General features: G+C 37.9%; 1 protein-coding gene across 1 annotated transcript in view; it reads left to right on the top strand.

Moving 5' to 3' along the window:
• The window catches only part of CPE (carboxypeptidase E), a 58,820-nt gene extending 43,088 nt beyond the window's left edge, over positions 1-15,732 (top strand). Inside the window, exons 3-9 of the mRNA XM_062574937.1 lie at positions 631-798; positions 1,496-1,613; positions 2,556-2,738; positions 8,712-8,851; positions 11,393-11,492; positions 13,813-13,931; positions 15,025-15,732. Of these exons, the coding sequence (XP_062430921.1) occupies positions 631-798; positions 1,496-1,613; positions 2,556-2,738; positions 8,712-8,851; positions 11,393-11,492; positions 13,813-13,931; positions 15,025-15,123 (927 nt within the window). The 3' untranslated portion in view covers positions 15,124-15,732. The remainder of the gene's footprint in view (positions 1-630; positions 799-1,495; positions 1,614-2,555; positions 2,739-8,711; positions 8,852-11,392; positions 11,493-13,812; positions 13,932-15,024) is intronic.
• Positions 15,733-16,250: the final 518 nt, after the last annotated feature.

The raw sequence follows: 16,250 nt of genomic DNA, 5'->3' as shown, positions 1-16,250 counted from the left end.
CTTGATTCAAAACACAACCTCCTTTAGAGAACTAGCTTAAAGAAAAGATTATGCAAAAATTCTCATTGCATCTTTATCTAACATCATCATTTCACTGAATGAAGCTGACAGACACCATAAAAATGAAAAATGCGGGAAAAGAAAGATTAAGATTCTTCTTTACCCTGGAACCACTTAGACAAACTTTGACATAAGTTGCAAATGTTCCTTGCAGCTGTTTAATAAATCTGTAGCTGCTCTCAGGCTCACCAAAATGTGGTCTATAAATCATGACCGCAGGCATAAGGCAAAAGGGAAAAAACAAGTCCTGAGGGCAGAGTCAGCAGGCATAAACTGGGCGGGCACTGGAAAACCTGACGTTTCTGGTAATTTCGCCCACCCTCAGTCCAGATCTGCTGCTACAAGAGTGATCCTCTGCTCCAAGTGACAGAGGCTGGTTTTGTTCCTGTGGCTCAGCTGTCGGTGCTTCAAAAGCTTTCACTGCCATATGATCTCTTCTTCTCCTCCTCAAGAACGTGAGAAGTAAAATCATAATTTGAATTTATATGGGTATCTCGTAAAGCTTGATGCGAAAGTCCCTGAATCTGCTGATTTCCCTTCCCTTCCCTTTCTGTTTTTTTCCTCATTCAGCCTGGTGAGCTTAAAGACTGGTTTGTTGGTCGGAGTAATGCCCAAGGAATAGATCTAAACCGAAATTTCCCCGATCTTGATCGAATAGTCTATGTTAATGAGAAAGAAGGTGGCCCAAACAATCACCTGCTGAAAAACATGAAGAAAGCTGTAGACCAGAATCCTAAGGTAAGTAGTGACTGTGTATCAAGTCCTTTAAAAGCCTCTTCTATTTTCTTCAAGCAGACACATAGCAAATTCTAAGAGCAGTATGTATGGTCTTTACATGATTCAAGTTCTTGTAAATATTTTGCTCTTTTTGTTACTTTAAATTTATCCATCTGATGTTTCTTACTGTTCTTCTCAAAGTTGCTTTCTGTAGTACACCCTTTTGATCCATATTAACCATCCATGGTTAACCCTTAGCAAAAGGAGGTTCTAGAGATTACAATGTTGTGACTGCAGTCTCGTAGGATTGTAGCTTCAACAGCCATATTCTGGCCTGAAATTCTAATTATTAGATGAAATTATTTTACTTCCAGTAGAGAGAATACAGTACATTGTACCAACAATTATTTTAAATTTATTTTCCAAATTTAAGTTTGCCATATTTTTTTTTTTATCGTTAAGGGAAAAAAAGTCCATCATTGAGATTTCTTTTTCCATGGTATCATTCAGAACTAATTTACACCAGTTTTATACAGCTATGAAGCGACTTAGACTAGTTCTGTCATAGAGGACTGAGCTAGTTCTCCCTGAAGCCAAAATAAGATTGCTTTTCATTTAAATGGCTTGCACAACGTGTGTGATCAGAATTAAGCCCCAAAATTAATTTAATTAATTATATAACCTTCTACACTGAATGCTGCATACTATTTTGTTGTAGCTTGCTCCTGAAACGAAAGGTGTGATTCACTGGATTATGGATATTCCCTTTGTGCTCTCTGCCAATCTTCATGGAGGAGACCTTGTTGCAAACTATCCTTACGATGAGACTCGGAGTGGTATGTAGTATGAGTTGACATGAAATAGTAGGAGATACAAATTATATTCTATACTTATTTCGCTGTTACCTAAGATCCATTCTGTAAATGCTATGTCACTGCACTAGAATTAATTGTTCTAGCATATTACTCGTTAATTACTTACGCTTTTAAAGCTTGTCACTGTATGACTATGTTTTCTAGGTTTGACGATAACTAGCTTTTCTCAGTGGAGTTACATCACAAAACTGGTGTAATACCTCAGGGAATCGTGGTCCCCCCTGTGTATAATCAAGGCAACTTAGATCTAAAATTAGTTAGGGTGTTTTCACCCTCTTAACTGAAGTAAGAAACTTGTATCTGGGCTTATCTGTATGATCTAAAGTTTCTCTACTGGTACCTTTAAACAGCGAATTTCTGAAAGTGAAAATAGAAACAATTATCTTTGTTTCTGCGTTCTCAGTATTGCTCATTTCTAAAAAAAAGTTTTGCACTGTGGCAGAGAAAATGTTATCATTTAGCACACGGTAATATTAAACTTTGCTTTTCTGCCATGGGGAGATGTGCACGTGACCATCATGATATGATGGTATTGTTTGGGATTGTCTTTCTTCACTCTACTTTCATACAATTTATGTATGTGTGTTCTCTTATACAGTATTCAAAGCCTAGAATAATTCAGGTATTTTGGTGTATTTTGAAATTATTATCATTTTAAGGCTGATATCAATAGTCACATTGATAATAGGGCGAAGTGGTACAGACAATTGATGAAATAGGAGAATATGACTGTTACTAAAATAGTGCTGTATTAATTTGTGGTGCTGTAATACTCTTACTTCTGGAGATGGAGAATTTCCCGTCACAGAGCTGCTGCACAGCGTTCGTAGTCTAGGATGCGTTGCCAGTCTGTTTGACCGCCCTTCTGACAGCCCTGCTTTCTGGATTTGTCGTGTTCCCTAGGCAGCGCTCACGAATACAGCTCCTGCCCTGATGACGCTGTTTTTCAGAGCCTGGCTCGCAGTTATTCTTCTTTCAACCCCGCCATGTCTGATGCGGACAGGCCGCCGTGCCGTAAAAATGACGACGACAGCAGCTTCGTGGATGGGACGACAAACGGGGGCGCGTGGTACAGCGTCCCGGGAGGTGAGTCCCGCCGCAGGGGCGTTCGCTGGCTCTCGCGATTGCTTTAAGCTTGAGTTTTCACCCATTTAATTACAGACTAGTATGTCACAAGGTTATCCGCCATTTTTGGTGTGTTTAAGGCTGGGTCAAAGACTGTGCATAAATAAAATCCCATAAAGCTGATCATGATGCCAGTTTAAAATACTCCTCTTTTACTGCTTCTTCTGTAATGTTTCTCCATTCAGGGCTCAGGTTATTACAAATGTGTTTAACAGTGGGCCAGTGATCGCTACATTAATGTGATGAGAACTTAAGTTAAAAAAAAAATCTCATAACAAAACTGATAGGAGATAGCAGGCTACTGGCTGTTCATTATAACCTCAGTAATGAAAGCATCCAGCCTTGAAAGATGGTTCAGCAGTGTTGGAGACAACGGGAGCTCGGCCCTTGGTTTCGATGGGAACAAAATCCAGCTGTGAAGATATTTGCATCTTTCTATGTCCTGGCTTAATTAGTGCTTGATGCATACCAACACCCATCTTAATGCTCAGATGACAGTTTCTGAATGAAGCTTGCATTTTTATCGGTGCACATAATGAGTAGGAGTCTCCCAAAGTCTTAGCCTAAGTGACAGCTGAGCTCTGCTCTGTTACAGTAAAGGGATTTTAGTACCACCTTCAACAGGAACATAATTAAGCCAGTGTTAAGAGCTTAGGAACAGAGCAACTAAGGGTAATGCTCACATAGGCAGCAATTATCTCCTTATTTTTATAGTTGTTATCCTCAGTCGTCACAGAGGCAGTGTATTTCCTCTGCTGTGGTACTACTGAGCTGGTTGTAAGGTAAAATTTTAGCATTTCTGAATACGACTGAAAAGCAAACATCTCCCTTTGTGTGAAGCTTTCAATGGGCTTCAATCTGGAACTATGAAAACACCCTGGAAAATGGAATTGGCGTGATTTAATATAAATATAAATAATATGAATATAAATAAAATACTGAAAGCTTTAATAGTTAAAATTAGTTTCATTTCAGTCCAAAAATATCTTAATAAATGTTAACTAAATGGTAATTAATTAACATTTTAATTAATTAATTGATGGTAATGGTAAATTAATTACTACTAATTAATAAGTAATTATTAATAAGTAAGTATTAGTTAGTAATTAATAAATGTTAACTGTAAAATATGGATATCATTTTTTCATTCTTTCCTTGTGAAAATGCTATCAAAATCAGTATTTCCATTGTTCTGGTGACGTCTTTTGATTCTGACTAGATTGCACATGCCATTGGCACATTTTCCATTGGAAGAAAATTGTTAGAAATTTGAAAGAAAGACAGCAAATTCCCCAAGTGAGCCGTTTTTCTCCCCATGTATATGTACGATATACAAATTAGAAAGGAAGTAGGTTAGTAGAAAGGAATCCTTGTTCTAGCTAGGATCTATGATCCTAGTATAGTACACCTAATAAAAAAATAGTGAAATGACAGTAGACTTAGGGCCATACAGCATGATTCTGCTCTTTCAAATGTAAAAATCAGCTGGCAAGCTGTAGCTGTTGAACAAAACCTCCATGCTAATATCTGCCATGGTATGCCTTGGAAAAAGCAAAAATAATTCAGCCAAAAGAGTTCTGTTGTTTCCATGTCTAGTGCTAAGGAAAATAACTACACATTATTTGGTTCCTGTTAAAATTTTCTTGGATGCTTTTTGTCTCAAAAAGCTTCAGGATCAGGAAACTGAGATGTGGGAATTAAATGACTGATTTTATCAGTGACCTTCTGCTATCTATGTGATAATGCACTCAAAGTTAGCAGTGCTATGAGCTGTTGAAAAGCAATTTGTATTGAATTTGAAAAAGTAATTCATTTTACCAGAGTTTACAAGGAACACTCTCTGAAGACCTCGTCTACACAGTGTCTGATCTGTTTCTGAGCTAGGGTGGATCTTTGCCTTTGCACCTTCAGGTTGCTGTAGGCTGTTCTGGGTCCTAGTACAGGATATGGTCTACAGGTTAGACTTGTCTCCCTGTGTGGAGACACCCTGGACTAGGTGGAGGCAGAATAGAAGGGGATTTGCCTCAACTTTTTAAAGCAAGGAGAAGAACTTGAAGCATAGAGATAGAAAATAGATAGAGAGGGTAATTAAACTGTATTTGGTGTAGAAAGAAGTGCAGTGCTTGAGCAGAGCAGAGGCAAGGGAAAGGAAAAGGGAAGAGTGAGGGGCAGCTGAGCTAAGTGAGGTCTCCTGGACTCCCTCCTTGACAGTGCCTCATCAGACCCAGTGCTGTGACCTGTGAGGGGCCAATTTTTCTTTCTAATAAATTATTAGAATTACTGTTGTTCTCTAGAGCTTGTGGTGCTCCAGGTTGTGCTGCATCCTACAAATTTCTTTGCCCCCATGCTTTGCCCACAGGGACTTTTACCTTCTGTTAGAGACAGCATTACATGGTAGTTTGATAGCAGTCCCCATCAGTATGAAGGGATATTGATAAAGTTCGTATGCAAGAATTGTATGTTGGTGGCTCTCATATGAACATAGGTTGCTTCTGCATGTTTTTTTCTGAAGAGCCTGATGTTTGCAGTAGGAAGACTGAATGTCTGGTGGTAGAAATGTCTAGGAGTAACTCTTGTCTCAAATTGGAGTAAAGGATGTACTTGCCATTGAATTTATATTCTGTCCTTACCCTCCTTGTAAAGTCTCAGGATTTCCTCATCAAACACCTGTAGCCCTAGTCAAGGTAGCAATTCTCCAGTCATGGTTTAGGGCTTTGGGGTAGAGAGAGCAGACAATATATAGGGAATATTTACCACCTGCTTCTGTGAATTAATTCACCTTTCTGAAAGATTTTCTCACCATTATCTACTAAATAGTTCCTTTCTTCTGTGGAACAGGGACACAGAGAGAGGCATTCAGCTCTCCCATGGGATCTTTGTGCTAAATCCATGGCTATGATGCCTGTTACACTTGTTTTGTATTAGCTGTCATCTATAATTAGTTAATACTTGTAGGTTTTTCAGAGAGTAGCATGCAAAGGTGAAGAGGTGGTTCTGTGTTCAGGAAAGGTCCTTTCAGCCGCCGGAGCCTGGGAACAAATGAGCCTGTATACTGAATCAGTGCTATTTTTAACACAGGTCTTCTCCCGATCAGCATGTAATGACTTTACTTATGCACAAGAAAGCCAAATTTAATTTGCGCAGACAGCTTTGATTCTGGTATTTCCTTAGCATTTGAGTGCATGGCTTTTCAATACTAATAATGTTCTTTTAATGTACCTTTCATGCGGAATATCTATTTGAAAATACAAATGAGAATAGCAGATAGTAATTAATTACTCACTAGCTGCATGCCTGTTCTGCTTGTCCTGTCATTACAGTCACCTGAGTCTAATCAGATTCATATGTCATTACAAAAATAGCATTTAAAAGCAGCTTACATTACTGTGTAACTAGGCTATTGTTTAAGTGCCTTTTTCTGTAAATCCAGACTGTAAATCACTCTTGGCACTCAATTAGTTAATTCCTAGCTTGAATTACATTTGAAGTTTTCAGTTTTAGAATCAATGTTAAGGCCTTTTTTAGGATTTTATGCAAGCCATGTAGGAGGCACATGCTCTCCTCATTACCCACAGAGCTCAAGTTCATCCTGTCCTGTTAGAGATTATTGTCTCTGTATATGTAGAAGTTGAATAAGCTTAGTGTTGTAATGCAAAATCTAAGCAATTTAGATGCCAGGGGCTCCTTTGGGCTTCACTTGCTTTGTGAAGGTTGGAGTTCCTTTTTTAAAGTCAAAGATTTCTTTTCTCCCAAATTCTGAGCTTATTTTTGTAAGTACCAAAATGGAGAAACTGCAGTCCTTCAGAATTACAGAACAGTGTTGCTCAGTTCTGAAAAAAAAAAAAAAAAAATCCCACTCATAACCAGAAATGAAAGGCATGAATCTCAGTTTTATCTGAAGTGAACTAAACTTTTCTGACCTTCAGAGTGATCCCTGCTGAAGTATAAAAAATAACTTTTGTGCTATCTTTTGTTAAAAGGAGAGGCTGTGGGAGTGTAGGGTTGTGCATGTATGTGATAGATCCCATGTGCTTAACAAGAAAGCAGGAATAGGGCAGTTCGAGGGCTTGGCTGTTGTGGTTTTGAATACATCTTCTACCTTATCACTAGGCTTAATAGGCAGGTAAAGAGTGCAAATTGTTGCCATTCAGATGCTCTGCAAATTACAGATGTTGTAGGCCACAGTTTAGAACTAGGCTACCTTCACCCCCTCCACCATCCTTAGAGATCATCTTCACCTGCAGGTCGGTGATACAAGCTGAATCTTTTTCAAGAGCAACATATATAAGCCCTGGACCAAACCAAGAGCTGGGAAGCAAATTGTAGAATATGGCCATTGTGCACAAAATAGGAAACTATGTTTTTTTTTTTTTTGTTTGTTTGTTTTTTTTTAATTCTGTCCTTGAAAAACTTGGGCATCCCTGCTATCACCTTGCTTTGGGAGGCAGGGGAGATAGTAGGGAGGGAGACACTGAACAGTCTTCCTGAGAACTGGAGCAGCAATGGTCAAAAGCTGTTGCCTTCACAGTAAAATCAGATCATCCTTCAGCTCTCAGTTCTCGTCTTCATGGATTCTGACTTTGTTTTAGAAGAAAGACAAGAATCAAGAAAAAACAACATTAACTAGTGTCTGGAACAGGTGCCAGCAGTCAGCACTGCTTTCAAGATTTTACTTGTGACTTCGCTGCTCTCTTGCTGTGGTGTGGCAAATGGTCCGTCTTGTTTTCTGCCTGGTGGGACATCAAACCCTTTCCTCCCAGGAGTTCCTTTGCCTTCTGCATTGCGATTTTTCAGGCACCTAAAAAGGCTTAAAAATAAAAACAATTCTTTAGGAACATGAAAAGTCCCATTTCCTATTAGTAATTAGTAGTCTAGTTGCCTGGTTGGCAGGAAATAGAATATTCACCCTAATGGGCTGGCAAAATCCCATCTGACTCAATCTGTTCTTTGGCCTCTGTGTTCTTTTTTGAATATGACATCAACTCCCTGGACGTTGCTATGCACAAGGCCAGTGTTTGGGTAAAGACTGCATTGGGTCTCGTGTAGCTTGCACGGGGGAACATAGGGCTAAATGAATTAAAAACATCTGAAGCACTTTAAAACCTTCAGTGACTTCCACTGGGATGCTCAAAATGCTTGATAGACTTTTTCTTTTCAGCCCACCATCTGAGATTCCATTGACTGTGCTAGGTGGGTTGACTGGGAAGTAATTCTAGACCAGCTTTTGTGAAGGATATATTTATAACCCTCCTGGGGACAGGCATGTCCTCCTCCAGCTGGTTGTTACACTCACAAAACTGGAAACCATTTTGGATATCAACTGACTCATTTGAGAACATAGCCAATATTTCCATGTAGTCAGGGAAGGGCCTCAGCAGTGCAAAAGAGTACACCTTTCTTGTGATTTTTTTTCCTAGTTTTTATTCCTAGTGGTGATTATACTGTGTATATTTCAAAATTCCTATGATTGAAATAGCATTAATACATGGAAGGCTGTCCAGTACTTACTGATCATATTTCACTTTATTATGTTTCATTTGCTTTATAACTAATTGTCATATACCATGCCTTAAAAAATGATCACTTTTTACTTTCATCTGGAAATATTTGAGTCATATTTGGAAATAATTTCAGTTTCTCAAGAGAAAAAATAACTTCTGTATTAGGTATTTAAAGAGGTATGTTAGATGTGAACAGTGAAGTCCTTTCTAAATTCTCCCTGGGGAGAAAGTGTTTCTGGAAATTAATTGTCTTGTTGGTAGCTCTGATTTAAGACTGCCCTGTGCAGACCTAAGCTGATAAAATAGAGCTGCATCAATTGTATTTACAGGTATATTTTTCTTAATATGACCATCATTTCACATGTCTCTCTTTACTTCTTGTACTTCAGAACAATATAAAATAAATCACCAACTCTCTTTTCTGGAATTGCAGGAATGCAGGATTTCAATTACCTCAGCAGCAATTGCTTTGAAATCACAGTGGAGCTTAGCTGTGAAAAATTCCCTCCTGAAGAAACTCTGAAGGGCTACTGGGAAGACAACAAGAACTCGCTTATCAATTACATTGAGCAGGTAACAAAAAAGAGGGTAGTAAAACTCCAGTTGTTGTATGTGAAACTTCTAAACATTGCATTGTGTAAACATCTAGTTCAAAATCTCTTATTAACCCAATTGCTGCTTCATAATCTTTATACATCTCTAAGGTGATAATTACTGAGTGATCTTTCTAAAGATGTGGAAGAAGAGAGGAAAAGAAAGGAGAAGATGGATTAATCTCACTTTACTTAATCTGTTATAGATATTTAATTTAAATCATTTATATCAACTCCCTCAATGAAAAGAAATACCCATCTCCAGAGTAGAATTAACTCCACCAGCACTGATACGTATGCTAAGAGGAGATGGATTGCCCTCTACAGATAGGAAAGTGTGTTTACAAAGCATGGAATGAATCACTCTGAATGTACAGGGAGCCTAGATGACTAATTTAGATTATAGCTGCCTGGCGGTTCATTTTAACACCAGAGGAAGAACTCTAATCCAGGTTTTGTAGATACTCCCCAGCTCCCCGCTGAAATTAAGTAGAGAGCCATCTATGTGATTAAAGTGAATGATTCTATTAAAAATAATGTGGAATCAGATTAGAAGTCTGAAGCACAGTTATGGGTTTAGATAACCTCGTGCTAATATGTTGTTAGAAGTTAAGACTGCGGAAATAGATCTGATTTTCTAAGCATTTAATGCCATTGTAACAGACTGAACTAAAAATATGTCCAAACAGTGTAGGAGTTCGGGATTTAGGAAACCTGGATGTTATAGTGAAAGATCATGAACAGATATGATATCATTTACATGATGTATCCCTGGGTCTGTGAAATCAGAAATATATCTTGTTAGAAGAGCTGGACAAGTAATAGATGCATTTCTTAAAGAATTTACTTATGCAGGAATGCTTTAGTTGGCCACATAGACTATTTGAAATGTGTAAGTTACACCGTTTGGTCAGTAAGTTGTATGTGGGCTGAGGAAAAGGCTGTATCTGCACTGTAGGTTTTTACTCATTTATTATGGGCTCCCTCTCTCTGCTGTCCAGCACTTCTTTAGCTCCTTTGCACAGGGGTTAATTTTCTCTAATTCATTGAAAACTATTGTGTCACTGTATTTTCGTAGCTGTTAATGTGTGAGAGCTCCATCTGCCAACTTCCTTTGCTCCTGTGGAGCTGCCAGCTTTATCCTGGAAGTTCAGATGGATTAGCTGGCATTGCTTTTAACCTTCTTACAGAATAAAAGGTCCAGTTCTACGGTCTAGCTCTCCAGTGGTTGTTGAGAACAGTTGCAAATATGGATTTTCTACTTTTCTAAGCTGATGTCTGTCCCTTGGTGTAAATTAGAGGAATCTGACGAACTCAATTATAGCAGCTGGATACATCATATAGGTCCTTAAAAGTGAACGTATACAAACTCAGGAATCTCAAAATAGAATTTGTGATCCTAAAATCTTCTTTTCAAAGGCCACAGAATCAGAGAGGTGCCTAAACTCCACAACACTTCCCTGCTTAATTTCCAAGCCCCGAATAAGGTGTGTGTCTGTTCAGGTTCAAAATGTCCCAGTTCTCCCCAGTGCTGAGGGATCAATACTTACCTCTGTCAGAAGGTAGCTCTTCCTCAAGCGATCTCCTCTGAGGAGATCAGTCCGCAAAAGAAATGCCAGCAGGAATTGTCCTCCCACACACTGTGGTCAGATTGGGGCTTTAATTTTATATATGCTGGGCAGAGAAGGATTAGATAATGCTGGTGCTTGCTGGGGACAAAGCAGGAAGTGATTCTGAGTTTGGTCCCTGCTCCTCAGGTGTTTTGATAGTTCACATTAAATGTTAGTCCAGTTGCTGTTCCTCCTTTGAATCTAAAGAAAGCAGAGAGTCCTGTTCACTTCTTTGAAACCGGAGCTCGTGATCCCGAGAGGCCCGTGCATGTCGTTCTGCAGCCCAGTGCGTTGCTGAGACGAGATGGAATTAGGACATGACCCCTCATGGCCTTTCTCTCGCAGGCCATGTGGGGAGCGCTGAGACTCTGAATGGCTCAGCTCCAAGACCTGGGTTGGGGTACACAACACAGAGAGCTCAAGCATCCCACGCTGGGTTCTCGACTGCCCGTGGAAGTCCCAGTGCTTAAATTCAACCTTGTTCGTATTTGACTTCTAAGATGTTGTGTCCTTTATTAGCCCTAAATTCTTCAACTAGTTGAAGAAACTAAAAAAAGTTGGTTTTCAGGCTGCCTTTCAAAACTTTTCAAAATGTTCATTAATTCCCAGTAACAAAGAGTTTCAAGTGACTGTTCATTTCCATAATAGTTTGCTGCAAATTTCTGAGAAACGTTTGCGTAGTGTGAAGGAATTAGTATAACTAACAGCTGGATTCCTTTAACTCAGTCACGGCTCATTCCATTATGATGTTTAATAATTTTCCTTGATAGTTGTCATCATGTGAACTGTGGGATCCATAACATATAACATTAGATATATCCATAGATACTTCACTGACTGGAACAGCCACCTTTCTTCAAAAAATTTTCAATAATTTCCCACATGTTGCTAACTATTTATTTATTTTTTAGATTCATCGAGGAGTGAAGGGGTTTGTTAAAGATCTTCAGGGCAATCCGATAGCAAATGCAACAATCTCTGTGGAGGGAATAAGCCATGATATTACATCAGGTGAGTGTTGTACTTCAAGAAAACAAGAAGTGCTTGAGTTAGGCCATTGCAGATCTTGTTAGCTGAAGCTTATTTAAAAGTAAGCAAATTTTGAAGCCAGCAGAACATGTTGTACCTCAAGAAGGTTGTTACCTGCAGGATTTCATGAATCTTCCTATTCTATTTTGCTTTCAAAGGAGCTAAAGATTGGTTGTTGGGACGTGACAGGTCTGTATTGTGAATAATTTCCTATGGCTGTTGGTGACTCATGCTTAGCTTGCCTTCTGATTCGAGGTGCGGGTGGTGTTTCACAGCTCTGGCAGGATTTAACGTCCTGTTTGCGGTGCCATTTTGAGTATAAAAGCTAAAAGCAGTCAAAATCTCTTATATTACTTACGATACGATTGTATCTTTAGTATGTAAATTCTTGACAAATTTTCAGTTACGTAATTTCCTTCTGTGAAGATAAATTCTACTTGCGGTTTACAATTGATACACCTTTCTCTTTCAGAGCTCCCCTTCTAAAAATATTTTTTTGGTGTTTATAGCAGGTTATGTGTCACCTCTTAACTCTTGTTGCACCTTGTTCTAGAGGTGAATTTAAAGACAGTTCGCATAGTGCCAGCTTGAAGTCTTCACTATAGACCTATGAGTTCTCACTTCGAATGGCAATTTTGTATTTGTACAAGGTACTGATTAGAAAAACAACAATAAAATGCCGATGCTTTGTGTATGACTTTACATTATGGTCATTTTTCCACCAATATGTCTCTCTGTAGTGTTCCAGACATAGAGAATCCTGTGATACAGGACTGATCAGCCCTCCAGTTGGCTTCCACTGTTATTTATTCTCACATCACCTGCAAAGAGGGCAGCATTTCTGCCAGCCAGGAGAACAGCCCATAATAACATAAGCCATCTTCTTTCTCTGTGTAAAAAAGGAAACAAAGCATAAAGACAGGGAATAAAGAGATAGGGTGTATGAAGAGAGAATAAGTGGTGCAAAGAGATATTTTGAGGTATTGGAGATTGGTATAGATGATATTACACCTATGTTATGGAAAAGCATCTAGTCGTGAACCCTCTCACATCACTATGTGTGTATAAGCCTAGAAGTCATGTATTGTCAAAATACTGAGCAAATAAACACTCAAATTTCAGTGCATTCAGAAAAGAGGATAAATGTGTTCTGGATTATTTTGCTGCTTCTCTGTTTGTGACGTAAAATTCAGCTTTGTTGTAGTGCCAGGTAGTAGAACTGTCATTATTGTTGCTCTTCAGCAGTATTTTTTCTTTATCTATTATGAAGAAAAAATTTTGAGAACAGCTTAGTTTGGAGCCAAAATTCTTTAAATAATGGATTTCTGAAATGAACTGACTGTTGACATTTTCTGATATAAGAATTGCAGACATTTAAATAATACTTCCCTCTGTGCTCAGACACTTCTAATCTTCCTGCGTAGCTGCAGAAGTGCCAAAAAACATTTAGGGAACTAACAGTAATAGTATGGCCAAGAGTTTTAAATGGCATTGATGACTGATCTTGAGAACAGACTTTGCAAAATCTTGTGAAATTGTGTGTGTAAGGAGGAGATAGAGAACTTCACAGTATTAACCTGTGAAGAATTACACAATTGGCCACTTACCAGGCACAGAGGATCTGATTCTCTGTGAAAATGGTAAAGGACTGTTTCTAGAGTGCGGGGTCATGCCTTTTTATTCTGCAACAGGAAAAGATTCTCTGCGGTAACACTCAGTAACTAGGAGCCTTTCTTTTACCTCGGTGGATCAAGAGTTCAGAGGTGATATATGTAAAACATCTCATGAAATAATTATTTAAGGCTTTCTCTACGAAACAACCTGAGAAAGATGGTGCTGTTTATTTAAACTTGATTAGGGTAAAGTTTGTTTACATTTGAATTTTCAGAATACTGAGGGACATCAAAGACGTTTTGCATGGCAGACTGAAATCCAAACTCTTAAATAGAGCTAGCTAGGACCTTGGCTAGTGGAGAGCTTCTGAAGTAGAGTAATGTCCTACACTGTCCTTTTCCTCCATGTGCTAGGAAGTCTTCAAGCAGAAAAGGCAGAATCTTTAATGGAGCAGGTACAGCGCAAGCTCAGAGTTTAAATCTAACTTTTCATTACCTGAAGAGAAGAAAATCTGTGATGCTATATTTATACAGCACTTACAGAAGAATCCTTTCAGACAGACAGAAGAAAAGGGCTGACAGGAGTAAGAAAGAAGCTGTCAAGGCGTGCAGTCTCTTTTCCTTAGCTGCGTACTTAATTTTGCATTATGCATACTTCTTTGGAGTTGATTTTTTCTGCTTCTCCACAGCCAAGGATGGTGATTACTGGAGGTTGCTCGTGCCTGGAAATTACAAACTTACAGCTTCAGCACCAGGCTACCTAGCAATAACTAAGAAAGTAGCTGTTCCTTTTAGCCCTGCGGTTGTGGTAAGTGTTCATGTGTGTGTTGGTTGATCTTCTCTTATTAAAAAAAAAAAAACCTCAGATTTTTTTCCTTTATGGTATATGTATATTCTGAAAGTACACTGCTACTCCTGGTAAATTCCAGTATATACTAATTTAGAAAATGGACTGGAAATCTACTCTTCTAGTACTCGTTGCATAAGCCACTAAGAAAACTCTCATTTTTAACTCTTATTTCATATGCTATTGGTCTAGCGATGACACAGAGAATGATAATGTTGAGATAATTGTACTTGTTTTTGTGTATTAATAGCAAATCAGATAAAAAATTACAGAGTATCTCTAGATAACGTGACATAAAATTAAGAGATGTTGAGGTTTTCATTGAGACTAGATGTTTTTATTCTAAATTGTCAAGTGACTATCTGGGCAGGTTAAAAACTGTGTCTAGCTCTGTGCAGATGGATAGTGAGGGAGCTCTGTACTGTGTGGATACTCAGTATATTAGATGAATAAGGCTTAGGCCGTATTTAAGAGTTCGGAAGCATTCTCAGTTCATCCTCCACACAAGTGTGAATTTCATACTTAAAAATTAAAATAGATTCTCCTTTCCAAGTGTACATCGTATGCTAGGATGAATTATACTGGCACATCATGTCTATACTAATGAGCCATCTGTTAGAAAAGCTCCCTGGATTTTCCTGGTGGCATAAAATAAAAAGTATATTTCGATATGCTGGTAGTCTGCATTGCTAGGTGTTAGATTGCAACACACTGATAATACATTTTAATATATGCTAAAAGATTTAGGCTATTATTCAATTCCTAATTACATGGGCCCATATTTTTGAAGTATTTATACAAGTTAAGGACGGGACAGATGTCTGGCTTCCTTTGGAAGTTTTACTACAATAGCTATCCGCATTTTTAGATACATTTATTGTACTGATATGCAAATATTGCACATTAAAACAGTCTTTGGAAAAAAAAATAACCTAAAATGGAAGATACTTTCCCTAGCCCCATGTCCATGTTAAATACCTTCTTTTGATAAGTGACGCGAAAACCTACACTTGTCCTATGCATACTGATGTTTCTGATTCTTTCTGTTACTCAGGTTGATTTTGAACTGGAGTCATTGTCTGAAAGGAAAGAAGAGGAGAAAGAAGAGTTGATGGAATGGTGGAAGATGATGTCAGAAACACTAAATTTTTAAATGAAGATTTTGGCTTTACAGCTTTTAATCTATTATATGTTGACTTAGTATAATGTACTGTGGAAAGTCCCTATATTTTAGATATTGTGCACTTCACAACAATTAACTTTGATTTTTTTCAGACATCTTTTGATTAATATTATTAAAAATAACTGTTAGACTCCTAGCTAGATAAATAAGTTATTAATTTCCTTTCATATCGTTATAGAAAAATTACTCTTAAACACAATGCCGAAAAACTGAGTGAATGTCTCTGCAGCCTATATGGAAGTATGATCTCTTGTGTATCATGTGAATATGTAGGTTAACTCTTGATTTTAAAAAAGAAATATGCAGTATTCAGTTCCCAGTACTGCCAGAAATATTTGACAGTGCATAGTAGTAGACAGTGCTCCTCACTGAGTTATGTAATGAATGTTATTGAAAAGATTTATAATAAAAGTGTGGTGGTGTAATAACATTTTACAAGGATTAAAATTCAGTATAACATTTTGTATGTCTCTGGTGTTGGGGCTATTTAAATATGTAAGAAACATTAGATTCTGACTTCATGTTAGTAAGTGGAAAGAATCTGCATAAGCTCTTTCATTAAAGATGGCATGAAACGAATCCAGGGAACAACAGACCTTTATTTCTTAATCTGCTAATGATACTTCAAGGCTATGTTTTAGTTATTTTTCCTTACTTATCAACCAAATTAAAAATTCTGAATGGATGAAGAGGAAAGCTTGTGCATTTTGTTAATATGCTGCTTGTGTTCATGTTTTACAGCAAGAAATAAATTGTTTCAGGTGATGTCTATTCTATTTATCTAACTACTTTTTCAACAATCTTTTAATGTGTTGCCATTGTCTAGATAAGCAGCTGAAAGTTCATGTGTTCACTGAAAGCTACCAAAACTTTGCAGTTTAGAAATTGAACTGGAAACATACTGAGGACGGACATTTAGCCTCACAAGGCAAGGATGGTTTTGTTTTCAACTCTGTTTCTTCTTCTGGTTAGTGGTATCTAAAGCCAGAAGCAAGATAGATAAGTGGAAGTTTCATCAGTATGGTGAAATTTTACCAAAGTATTTGAAGCTAAAAAAAAAATAAGCAATTTTGATTTTAAAAGATCTTTCAGCCTCC

The sequence above is a fragment of the Rhea pennata genome, chromosome 4 (assembly GCF_028389875.1).
Source record: "Rhea pennata isolate bPtePen1 chromosome 4, bPtePen1.pri, whole genome shotgun sequence".
In the NCBI taxonomy this organism is placed as follows: Eukaryota; Metazoa; Chordata; class Aves; order Rheiformes; family Rheidae; genus Rhea; species Rhea pennata.
Note: the sequence above shows the minus strand (reverse complement) of the source record. Positions and strands in the feature narration are given on the sequence as shown.